The sequence below is a fragment of the Myotis nattereri genome (genome assembly GCF_964212035.1).
Source record: "Myotis nattereri genome assembly, chromosome: 1".
NCBI classification, from domain to species: domain Eukaryota; kingdom Metazoa; phylum Chordata; class Mammalia; order Chiroptera; family Vespertilionidae; genus Myotis; species Myotis nattereri.
Window position 1 is genome coordinate 73,608,733 of NC_138075.1, and position 13,188 is coordinate 73,621,920.

The 13,188-nt window shown below is 38.8% G+C and overlaps 1 protein-coding gene across 2 annotated transcripts in view; it reads right to left on the reverse strand.

The window, feature by feature from the left end:
- The window catches only part of FMN1 (formin 1), a 393,533-nt gene that overhangs the window by 275,829 nt on the left and 104,516 nt on the right, over window positions 1-13,188 (reverse strand). For both annotated transcript variants that reach the window (XM_081108000.1, XM_081108001.1), the window contains one exon: window positions 12,579-12,696. In XM_081108000.1, the coding sequence (XP_080964126.1) occupies window positions 12,579-12,696 (118 nt within the window). The remainder of the gene's footprint in view (window positions 1-12,578; window positions 12,697-13,188) is intronic.

The window sequence follows — 13,188 nt, forward strand, 5'->3', positions numbered from 1 at the left end:
ACACAATAGCAGCCCTTTTTTTTCCTTCAAAGTTCACTTCTACTTATCCTGGTTGATGGTATACTGAAATAGTCTTAACATTAAGGGTGACCCCCCCTCCTCCCCAAAAAAGGCAGAATAACAAAGGGCAGATCTGAAAACCATTCTAGTGCCCTGCTGTGGAGTCACTGCATATTTTACTACTGAAAATATACAAAATGTCTTCATAATTTCCTTTTGTTTCCCTTACCTTGAAGTCACAAAAATCATTATTTTTGGCTAAGACCTTTCCTTATTTAAAATGACCAGGAAATCAGTAAATCAAATTCAGCATTTTATCATGACAAAATAGGACTATTTCAAAAATATAGAGACGATTCTTCACTAGTAACTCTAAAATGTAATCACCAGATAGTCAGGTTAAAGAAAATCACATGAATCACACAGTAACTTCAATAAATATAACCCTAATATATTACATTCAAATTACTTTTTGTGATGCCAACACTTAAAAGCCAAGGTATATAAAGAATGTTCCTTAACTTGATAAAGGTTATTGATCAAAAAAATCTCTGACCAACATGTTTACCCGGAAAACATTAGAAGAAAGCCTATAAAAGCAAGAATAACACAAGGATGTCTACAATTCACTACTTTTCTAGCTTTGTTTTGGAGGTCCTAGGCAGTAGAAAAGGATTAGTAAGAAAATAGAAAGCAATTTGTGTTTTATTTTCTAATGTTAGAAACCTGATGAAAAAATGGGCAAAAGACTGGAGTATATACATTTCTCCAAAGAAGATACACAAGTGGCCAATAAGCACATGAAAAGACACTTAACATCACTTATCATTAGGGAAATAAAAACCAAAACTACAGTGAGGTACTACTTCATACCATTAGAGTGTCTACTATTAAACAAACAAGATAAAAAGAAAAAAATAGCAGAAAACAAGTGGTGGCAAGGGTGTGGAGAAATTGGAACCAGTGTGCAACTGTTGGTGAGAATGTAAGTGGTGCAACCATTATGAAAAACAGCATGGCGGTTCCTCAAAAAAATAAAAAACAGAATTACCATACGATCTAGCCATCCACTTCTGGACATACACCTAAAGGAATTGAAAGTAGGGTCTCATGTTGTACATATGTGTAAACCCATGTTCATAGCAGCATTCCTCACAATAGCCAAAAAGTGGAAGCAACCAAAGTGTCCATTGACATTTGAACAGATAAACAAATATTATTTAGCCTTAAAAAGGAGACTCTGCCACATTACAACATGAATGAATCTTGGGGATACTATGCTAAGTGAAATAAACCAGTCACAAATAGACAAATACTGTATGATTCCAGTGGTTGCCCCTTACGTATGGTTTCAATTTCCACAGTTTCAGTTACCTATGGTCAACCAAGGACTGAAAACACAAAATGAAAAATTCCAGAAATAAACAATTCATAAGCTTTAAACTGTATTTCATTCTGAGTACAGTAATGAAATCTCATGCCATCCAGTCCCATCCCCCTCAGGACATGAAGCATTCCTTCATCATATTCCTTCAGCATATTCACCTTTTCAGTATTGCAGTGCTGGTGTTCATATAACCCTTATTTTACTTAATAATGACCGCAAAGCTATTCACAAAACTTCATTACAGCATATTGTTATAATTGTTTTACTTTATTATTAGTTTTGGGTTTTTAAAAATATATATTTTATTGATTTTTTACAGAGAGGAAGGGAGAGGGATAGAGAGATAGAAACATCGATCTGCTGCTTCCTGCACACCTCCTACTGGTGATGTGCCCGCAACCAAGATACATGCCCTTGACCAGAATCGAACCTGGGACCTTTCAGTCCGCAGGCCGACGCTCTATCCACTGAGCCAAACCAGTTAGGGCTATTATTAGTTTTTATAGTTGATCTCTTACTATGCTAATTTATAAATTAAACTATCACAGATATGTACGTATAAGAAAAAACATAGTCTATATAAGGTTCAGTACTATCTGCAATTTTAAGGCATCCACTGGGGGCCTTGAAAAGTATCTCCCACAGATCAGGGGACACCTAAAGTATATGGGGTACCTAAACCAGTCAAATGCATAGAAACAAAGTAGAATGGTGGCTGCCAGAGTCTGAAGGAAGGGAAGAAAAAGGAAGTTGTTTAATAGGTATTGTTCATAAAACTTCCCAGGCCAAGAGACCAAAGAAAGAGGCTGATAACTCCATCATTACATCAAAAGTTTATTAAGGGAACTTACTTGCATCTTAAGTGACAAGACTATAAGGATAGTCTTCCGTGTTGCATGGCCAGCACTAAACAATTATATGGAACTGTGAAGGATGGATAAGGGGAAAATGTCTTGTATTCTTGCCCTGGGAAGGCCAAGGGCCTGTTCCAGAAACCAGCATGCCTGGGGCTTACAGGAGGGGTCTCTCAGACAGTTTCTGAGGGGATTTACAGGACTCAATCTCTGTTCTGGCCTGGATCTAGCTAATGGATCCTGCAGAAGTCACCTCATGGAACAGTCTCCTCTCCACAAGTATAGTTTCAGTCTTACAAGCACAAAAGTTCTGGAGATCCATTGCACAACATGAATATACTTAACACTACTGAACTATACTTTAAAATAGCTAACACTTGCCCTGGCCACTGTGGCTCAGTTGGTTAGAGCATTGTCCCACACATGGAAAGGTGGGGGGTTCAATTCCCAGTCAGGGTGCATATGGATACAGATCTCTCTCTCTCTCTCTCTCTCTCTCTCTCTCTCTCTCTCTCTCTCTCTCCAATAAAATACATATCCTCAAATGTGGATTAAAAAAAAAATGGCTAACATTGATACATCTATTACATAAACCATATGTGCTGCATAAGCAAAGTGAATAAATGCAGTGATAAGAAATTTTAATGGTTAAGATAGCAAGTTTTCTGTTATGTAAATTTTACTACAATTAAAAAAAATAAAATAAATTGTTATGATTTGTCTGTCTCTCCCCCCCCCCCCCCAAATCCAAGGCTCTCAACTAAAAAACTAGTGGAACTAATATGAGTATAAAGTCAGAATTAGAAAACATGAAAATCAATCGCTTTGTGATACCAACAAGACAGACTTGAGCAGAGCAAGGACGATGGGCTAGGCACAGAAGGTCAACAGGGTGGACAATCAAGTGTTGGGTGGGACCTCACCCCAAGGGTGACTTTTCCTCCCCTAGCATATCTCTGATTTGAATTACTTCTAGGAATTACTTCTACCTCTGTGATTTGCCAAATAAATGTTTTCTTATAGTTTTGGATCTTGGCTCGGAATTCTTTCCTAGCCAGAACCCTGACCTTTCCTCCCTATAGATAACATCTTGGCCTCTGTTGTATTTAAGCTCCAGGCCCAGATAAGCAACAAAACAGCCACAGCCCTCAGGACCAACTGCATAGAATAATGACCCCCTGGTGCTGGCCAATCAATGGAGATCACAACCCTGAAAGGACATACCTAGAAAGCTACTGAATACTCTATTGAGATCTTCTCCTGGGAAAGATCCTGAAATCTCCAGCCTTAGAACCCTTAGGAAGGAGGACCCAGTGAGCTCTTCCTCCTGGGAGCACATTCATGCCTTTCCCTTTTCCTTCCCTCACCCCTCCCTGCCCCAGGCATGTTACCATTAGCTTCCTAACTCCCAAGCTCCAGGGGTCCTTCCTTTACCTCTATAACTTGTTTCCTAAGCCCATTTCTTCTAGGAATTACTTCTACCTCTGTGATTTGCTAAATAAATGTTTTCTTATAGTTTTGGGTCTTGGCTCTGAATTCTTTCCTAGCCAGAACCCAAGTACCAAGGTTGCTGAACACAGGTTTGATCTGACCCCACTGGTTATACACCTGGTGCCCTTCCTGTTGCCTCCAACAAAACCAATTAAAAGCAATTAAACTAATTAAAATGGGAAATTAATCCCATTTATAATAAAATATGCAGAAATTAATTTAAATATGTACAAGCTATAAGAAGAAAATCATACAACTTTACAGAAAAACATAAAAGAAATTCTGAACCGATAGATAAATGATGTTGCTGGATGGGAAGACCTTATTATCAGGCCCCTTGATATTGATCTTCAATTTAATATAATTCCAATGGGATCAGATCTTGAGAAACTAATTTTCAAATTCATATATAAGAGTTTGTGTTCACAACTATCAAAACAACATTTAGAGGGAAAATAAGAATACAGGTGAATTGAATCACCACATATTTGAATAACTGGAAAACTACATTAATTACAAAGACATGCAATTGTCGCTGGGTCTAGCTATACATCTCAACAACAACAACAAAAATATTAAGGGATCTACAAATAGATGAGCATGTAGAAAGGAATTTATATATGAAAGCTGGCACTCCATATCTGCTGAGCAAGAATGATCTATATTAAAGAGTGTTGGAGCAAGTAGTTACCTGGGGAAAACAAATTAACAGCAGTTTACATTGTTTGGGTTTTACAATGCTCCAGGCTAAGGTGTTTAAATGCATTATTTCATTGAATACTAAAAAGAACATTTTTAAGAACTTATAAGGAACCCAAGGCATAAGTAGGTGATTAGCTTGCCCAGTAACTTGCCCAATAAAGGTGTGACTGCCCAGTCACTGCTGAAGCCTTGAATTTGACTCCACATTACATTCCATAGCCCAGGCTCCCCCATCATTACAGCACACTGCCACCCTTAATACACATTTATTTACACCAAAACACAAAAACAAATTCTAGATTTAAAAAAAAATCTAAACATATATGTGTGCATTTTAGCTAAAATATACTTGTTGTTAAAGTTTAGGTTAGAAAAAGCTTCCTTAAACCAACAGTAAATCCAGAAAAGATGTAACTACATAAAATATAAAATTTCCATATAATGAAAGAGCGGGAGGCAAAAGGCATGGCAAGCTGGAGATTAAGAATGCAATATAAACAACAATCAAAGGATTAATTTCCTTAATACATAAAAACCTCCTTCAAATCAAAAGAGTAAAGACTAATGATGCAATTTACAAAAAAAGCAAAGCAAGTCACAAAAGAAGATAAAATGAATAAGATATCCAACCATGCCAGTATCAGAAAAATACACACTTAAAACAAGTGTATGCAACTTTTAACCATTATATTGGCATAAAATAAATGAACACTAGTGAAATGTGAGTAGCGGCCCTGGTCAGGGCACAACCAATCAATGTGTTTCTCTCACATTGGTGTTTCTCTCTCTCTCTCTCTCTCTCTCTCTCTCTCTCTCTCTCTCTCTCGCTCGCCTTGCTTGCCCCCCCCCCCCTGCTCGCCTCCCCCTCCTCTATCCCTCCCTTCATCCCTCCCTTCCACACTCTCTAAATACCAATGGACAAACAACAACAAAGAGCACACCTGGAAAGCTGATGAATATTCATTTGAGACCCTCCCCTGAGACCTCCCCTCAGAATCCCCACCTATAAGAGAGAGATAAACACCCTCAATGCAAAGGACCCAGACCAGCATGCCCACACTATTCCCTTCCCCTACCCCCTTCTTCCCTCTCAGGGACCCCAGGACACTTGCAGCTCAGGGCAGTGGCAGCTCATCCACGCTAACCCCCTGAACCTACCTGCAAGGCCCTCTCTTCTCTGACTTCCCAGTGAGCCAAAGCAGCCCAGCCTAGGCTCACCTACTTCTTCTGTGCCCTTCCTGTCTCACTGCCCTAAGTGTATTTTTACTGCGGCCAAGAAATCCTTGGATTGTTTGACTGCACTTTGTCGCTTGACTGAAATCTTTCCTTCAAGAAAACAAGAACAGAGGTTTCGTCATCTGGCCAGTAATAGTAACATATCACAAAGGCCTATAAAATATACAATGCACAAACCCATTGCCTAAACTGAGAAAGAAGACACTTAGCATAATCCTGTCTAGACACAGGACATTAAAAGGAAATCCATTCATGGCTAATGCAGCCTGTTAGCTATGAATGGAGAAACTTTTCATAGTACAGTAGGCCACTAAAATATTCCAAAATATTTATAGCTTTCCCTGGCTAGTGAGGCAAGGATGTCTGGCTCACTAAGAAGGGTAGCCAATCACTCTATAACCAAGGGAACCCAAATTAGAAACAAACCAGAAAGTAGACAGTCGTTGAGAGGTGAGTTATTTCTCTATCTGATCCAAAAATACTCTGAATAGGTTGTTCCTGAGCTACTCCAAGATTCTGGGTGGTGTGAGTAAGCCCCAAGAGATGCCACATGCATCGACAGCTTGCTCACTCCAATCTCCAGTGGCCATGACGCCCCCTGCTAGGGCCTCTTTCCCGTGTGCTTACTCTCAGGAGGGGCAGTCTCTGTGCCATGCCCTGGCTGCAGGCCAGCTCTGAGGTACAGCCAGTAAAGAAGAGCTTTTCCCAGATGCACATTGGAAGAGAAACCAAATATGCACAGTTCATTTTGTTTCAGAAAACATGAGTACTTTTCTTTGTACTTTTTTTCTCCCTCATTTCATGGGTAATTAAGTTACTGCCAGTTCCCCAAATGGTACCATTTTAATCTCACAAACATTAACTTCATGAGGAGGAGGCAGGTCTGAAATATATGCAAAATTAACTGCAGTGTGTTCTCCCATAGTCCTCTATCATCACTGGTTTTAAAGGCATCACAGAATATTAAGAATCACTAATCAGAGCTGGCTTTCGTGAGTCACAAGATTCTTAGGAATGCACTTGATTTTTAAGAAAAATAAATCGCAAGACACAAATTCATTAATTGTATTTATTCTTAAAAAAAAATAATATGGCTTGGAATATATTTAAAGAAAAATCATAGCCGAAACCGGTTTGGCTCAGTGGATAGAGCGTCGGCCTGCGGACTGAAGGGTCCCAGGTTTGATTCCGGTCAAGCGCATGTACCTTGGTTGCGGGCACATCCCCAGTGGGAGGTGTGCAGGAGGCAGCTGATCGGTGTTTCTCTCTCATCGATGTTTCTAACCCTCTATCTCTCTCCCTTCCTCTCTGTAAAAAATCAATAAAATATATTTTAAAAAAAAGAAAAATCATAAAAGAAAATCTGAATTAGTTTTATAAGCTATGTTCCTAGGCAGAAATACTAAGCATTTTAAAGATCTCAATTTTCATACCCACTCTCACATCAATTTAAAAATTAATGCAATTCCAATAAAGGTCCCAAAGGAATCCTTTTGAAACTTAACCAAGTAAACTAAGATTTGCTGTAAGAATAAATAAGAGAAAGCCACAAACATATTTCTAAAAAGTATGCAGGCAACTTGAACAGATTCTGAGATGCAGTATCATGCTGCAATAATTAAAATGCTGATACAAAATTTCAAACACATCAAAGAGAACAGAAAGCCCCAAATAGTCCCAAACTTAGCACACAGAGGGATAATTATTCTAGAAGTCTGCTGTAAAATTAACAACTTAGGAAAAAAGAGGTTGGCTTAGATCTCTACCTCAGGCTATGCACCAAAGTTAATTTTTTATATGAAATTGAAGGAAAGTGAGAAGAAAGGAAGAAGTAGAAAGAAATTATTTAAGAAATTTGAAGATATACATGATCTTTGAATACAGAAAAGTCTTCATAAGCCAATAGAAAAGATATATAATAAAATGAGAATATATGACTACATAAATATTTAAAACTTATGTACCCCAGAAATTACAATTAAAATTAAAGGCAAATGATAAAGGAAATAAATTATTTTCAGTGTTCTAAAAATATTAGTTTTTATCTCAAGATATTCAGTATGAAAACATAACTTTGGCTATTTATTAATATGCATCAAAACCTTAAAAAGGCATATACCCTTATATTTAGCAATTCCACTATAAGGAATTTTGTTAAAATGTAACAAAAGTCACTAAAAAATAGTCAAGTTTTCAAGTGAAAAAAGCAGCCTGCAGAGTGTGATCAAACAAAATTTTAAGCCTTAAATTCACATTGGCCTATCATGATGCATAAGGTTGGCAATGGCTTCTCTATGGAACAGGATAACAGAAAGTTTCTTTTGCTTTCTGATATTTCAGGATATTTCCAAAATATTATTTTGCAATATACAAAAACATTTAAGACTTTTGAAAGAGAATGTTACTAGATGGCGGCGGAAGATTTTCTGAGATCAGAAAACAAAGCCTCTACATTAAGGAGAAGTAGATATCCACAGAGCAAGGCTCTGAATGATGGCCATTGTATTTCCTATGAACTGACTGGAGCAGAAAACATAATGCTTCCACAGGATGATAAAAAAAAAACAACAGGAGTTTTTCTTCATGCCATTGTAGAAGACCTGTGTGGTCAGGGGTAATGTTGTATGTGCCAATCCTGTCCATGCAGGCCAACGAAGCGATGGTGGGAAACCATAGAGCAGAAGAGGGTCAGGGTATAGGTACCCCCGCCCCCCACCACTCCACTCCCTCCCAGGAAATCACTGCAGCCCTCCACCCAAGTCCCAAGTCCCCTGCTGGGTACCTTTAGGCAGTGTTTTCCATACTACTAAGCTTCCCTCTGAAGTTCTGCGTTTCCCAATAGCTTCTCCCACCCTTGCCCCTTCAGGTCTAGGACTTTAAAACTTCTCACTATTACCAGCCCCAAACTACTGCTTCATCTCTTGTTGAGTTTCCTAAACCCTGCCCACACCTTTGTAAATATTCTCTAATAAACTCTCAATCAAGTCACCCAATTGGCATGTTGCCTGATTCCCAACAGAACTCTCTTGATGTAGTAATACACGCAATGAAAAGAAAATAAGGCCTTAAGTGCCTTTATACTGCACAGAAGATCTGACCTAAGGTGGTTAATACATTATTTTCATTCAAGTTTGAGATAAAAAGTTTAACTCTATGTTAACTCTTATTATTCAATGATTATATGATACCAAGAGTATCTTATGCTTTCTAGGTTTTTGTTTTTAAAGACTAAGGAAGTTACTAACCCTTACATAACCTCAGCACATATAGGACAGTGTATTAGAAAAGGGACAGAATACTGGTTACCTATTTCTCATGAGACAAATTGCTTTTGCCACAAATTTAAGAGGTAGGCATTTTTCTCTCATGTTCCCCTTGTATGTGCCACAGAACACCTTTGTACTTTGTTATGCTTGGGTTTTGCTTAGCCCCGAGCTTCACAAGTTCACTGCTATTTCTGATTGGCTCCACAGGAAAGTGGCAAGGACTCACACTGGGTTGATTAACCCTTAAGATATGAGAAGTCCACTAAGGAATTCCTTCTGAAAATGTAAGACGATGCCCCAATCTTGTTTTAACAGCAAGTTCTGGTTCGGAGAAGAACATGGGGTCTGTCACTCAGGTGGTTTCCAGCTCAAGTCCCAGGAAAAGGGAAGCGGGGGGGATTCTCTTTTCACTCAAAACTGCAGTGAGGCATTCCAAACACAAGGAGGAATGTAAGAAAGCACAGCCCAAGAGATGGGAGAAAGGAATTCTCTCTCCTTGAACAGAACAATTCAGGCACAACAGGGGCCCTCCCTGAGTAGGTGAGGTGAGCTCTAGCACCTGAGAGTCCCCTGAGTGACAGCTCTGGAGGTTCTGGTGTATCTCTCAACTGGCACATCACCAAGGCTCCAAGAGCTCAGAGACTGGCAGCAGAATTGCCCTTGATGGGGGGCACAATGTCATCAAAATGGCACCAGAGGCTCTAATGGAAGCCAAAGGCTTTAGCTGTCAAGGTAGTCACAGTGTCATCAGCAGCTACAGATGATGCTGATGGCCTTGGAAATGACAAGAGAGAGGATCCTTGGCAGTGGGCACCAGCAACAGTGGCTAGCTACCCTCCTATGATGAAGAGGATTCAAGAAGCAGTAGTTGAAGGGGACAGCTTCTCTGATATCAGCTCTCTTTTACTTTTTATTCTTGAACAAAGTGAGTTTACAGTATTAGGTGTTATCTTAAGCCCTCAGGAAAAAAAAAAGATCATTGAACGATAAACTCTGAATAGAAGGAAATCTAAGCAGTGGCAAGTCCGAAGTGGCCTAGGGCAGCATAAGGACAGTGTGAGACTCATGATGAAAAACATCATCTCTTTTCCATCTCTGCCAAGAACTAGGCTCAGATATCAACAGCTCACAATTGCTATCGCACAACTGAAATATGAATGCTAGAGTGTTGACCTCCTGTTTCACTCATTTAATGAATAATACACACTAGAAAAATAAAAGCACTGAAGGTATAAAAGCGTAAGACTTCAAATACTTTGAAATATTTTGTATATAGTTTTTCTGTCTCTGTGATTCCTACAGAGTGGTAAATTTTGTATGTTTCCCTAAGGGCAGGGGAAATCAATGAAAATACCACAGAATGCATTGTTATAAGCCAAATGCTTATTTCTTAACAACAGAGACAATAAAAAGGAAAATGTTAACTTCCTCAAGATTAGCAGTAAGTGACAAGGCACCATGAGTACTGGGTCAAAAACAAGTTTCCTTCAGGCATGGGCTATCTTATTCTTTTTTTATATCCACCCCCCCGCCCCCCGCCCCATCCCCCAAGTGTGTCCACAAGGTATTGTGCACCTCCAAGGCTTTCAAGAACCTGAGCACTAGCCCTAGGACAGAGGTTCTCAACCTGTGGGTCGCGACCTCTTTGGGGGTTGAACAACCTTTTCACAGGGGTCACCTAAGACCATCGGAAAACACATATATAATTACATATTGTCTTTGTGATTAATCACTATGCTTTAATTATGTTCAATTTGTAACAATGAAAATACATCCTGCATATCAGATATTTACATTACGATTCATAACAGTAGCAAAATTACAGTTATGAAGTAGCAGTGAAAATAATTTTATGGTTGGGGGTCACCACAACATGAGGAACTGTATTAAAGGGTCGCGGCATTAGGAAGGTTGAGAACCACTGCCCTAGGAGCACAGTAATTAAGCCACAGTACTGTCACTCATGGGAACTGGCCGCCCTACATGCCTTCCCTTAATTGCCACCCTCTCTCTGTCGCATGATGTCATTGGGCCATCAGAGCCCTTCTAGGAGAACTATCATTGTTCGGCCCTTCATCCTCATTTTCCCCATCTCATCCAAAACTTTAGAGACCTCTCAGAACATAGATCATTACATTAAAACAAGAAAATAAGAAAGACTGGAAAAGCCACATATGAGGTAAATTAGGGTGCTCCGCTGAGCTTCAGAAATAAAAGAAGACAGAGTGAAACCTAAGGAATCTCTGTAGAAGTATAAACACCCCCCAAATACCACTGAGGTTTATTTCCTTCTCTATTACCAAATGGAATTTGGCTAATTATTCCCTGAAAATAAACACATTAACTCTATCATTAATAAAGTTAACACTAATGGCCAGTTACAAGAAGGATGCCATGATGCATTGGTAGGGATGAGAGTAACATCACCAATATAAACTAGGAATAAGAACGTATAGGATTCTGGTTTTTCATTAAAAGCAAACTTTAATACTTATAATTGTTCAGACTGTGCCAAATCATGTGGAAAATAATTTGATATGTGGTTCAATATTGCAATCAAAAGCATTCCAATTTTGGAAAATCAAACATAGGTAAGAAGATTGGGACAGCTACATATACGTTCTTTCTGTAAGTCAAGCACTGCAGGAAAAAATGCTATGAAGTAGTTGATGCTTTGGGGTGGTCAGAAGTTTACAATTGTGCAAAAGGAGGCTAAAAGCAATCAGGTTGCTGAATGAAATTCATATGTTCTCAATCACTGAAGAAATTTTACAATACTGCAGAAAACCCATTTATTACTAAATCACCTAAACTTTGGTCCACTATGTCTACCTATGAGTACAACTGAAGTACATTTTTATAACCAGATAGACTGACCTTAATATGCACACATATCTAAGACACCAGCAGAATATAAGCATGCATAGGTGATCTTCAAATGCTAGGATGACATAGGATTCATTAGAGACACCTACACTCACACATATACAATTAAGATATACTATCCTCTCATCCTTCATTTCTTTTTACAATTTCATGTGAACCTTTCACTTACAGAGTAAAAATATCTAGATTCCCACTCCATTTAAATATATTCAAGTAAAGCTCCTGGGAAGGTTTCCAAAGAGTTAGGTTCCTTTAAAAATGGCCACGCACGAACTAAAGCTTTCGTCTAACAAAAGTGAAAGAGTAACTGATATGGGATCTGTACATTCACTCTGCACAAGGTTTCTGTAGCTGAAAAGCATTAGTCACAGACAAACAGCAAATCAGATTACAGCTCTGGAGAACCATACTCTGCCTCTTCCAGCAACCCTGCCAGCTCACACATTATAGAGGGCCAACCACCTGCTTCCTGAGGAATTTGTAATCTACCTTCTCCATTAGTTCCCCAAAGGGTCTCTTACTTTACACCTGTGCCCCCCTTCATTCATTCCACTGCATTCACCTTTCATCTCGAAAAGATTCATTAACGATAAGAGTGTAAGGGTTCCCTTTAAAGGCGCAACCAAAAAGAAAAGCCTTCAGCATTACATTTTATAACAAAACAAAAACTCAAATTCCGAGAGTCTCCTGAATTAAAACTAAAAGCCATTGCAGCAGGAGACCCATTCCTGGGTGGCTGGCCTGTTTTCACATTACCTGCTTCAGTGTACTTCAATCCCACTTTTTCTTCTGTGTCCTTTGTCTTTGGGGGTGGCCAGACAGCTTGGAGTCTGCCAGGAGTCCTATCGTCCTGCTCAGTGGGGCTGTGCTCAGGCTGTTTAAAAAATGGGCAAAGAAAATGATCAGTTAAATGAAATATGGCTAAAGCTAATTATTCCCCGAAAACAAACATGTTAACTCTAACATGAATAAAATAATGGCCAGTTGCACATTGTATTCAATGATCCTTTCCCAGACATGTAAAGTGATCAGTGGGAGTGAAAAATTAAAAAAACAACTCAAGGCTATGGGGATGTAATTAATGTACAGCATGGTAACTATAGTCAATAGTGTTGTAGTTTAAATTTGGAAGTTATTAAGAAGGTAAATTTTAAATATTCTCATAACATGAAAAGAACTTTGTAATTCCGCATGGGGATAGAGGGTAAAGAGCCTTATTGTGCTAATTGTTTCACAATACATACAAATGTCAAATCATGTTGTATACCTGAAACTAATATAACGTTGTATGTTCATTATACTTCAATTAAAAAAACACACACCTCAAAGGCCAAGTATTACACAACCCTTGATAGATGATTTTTAT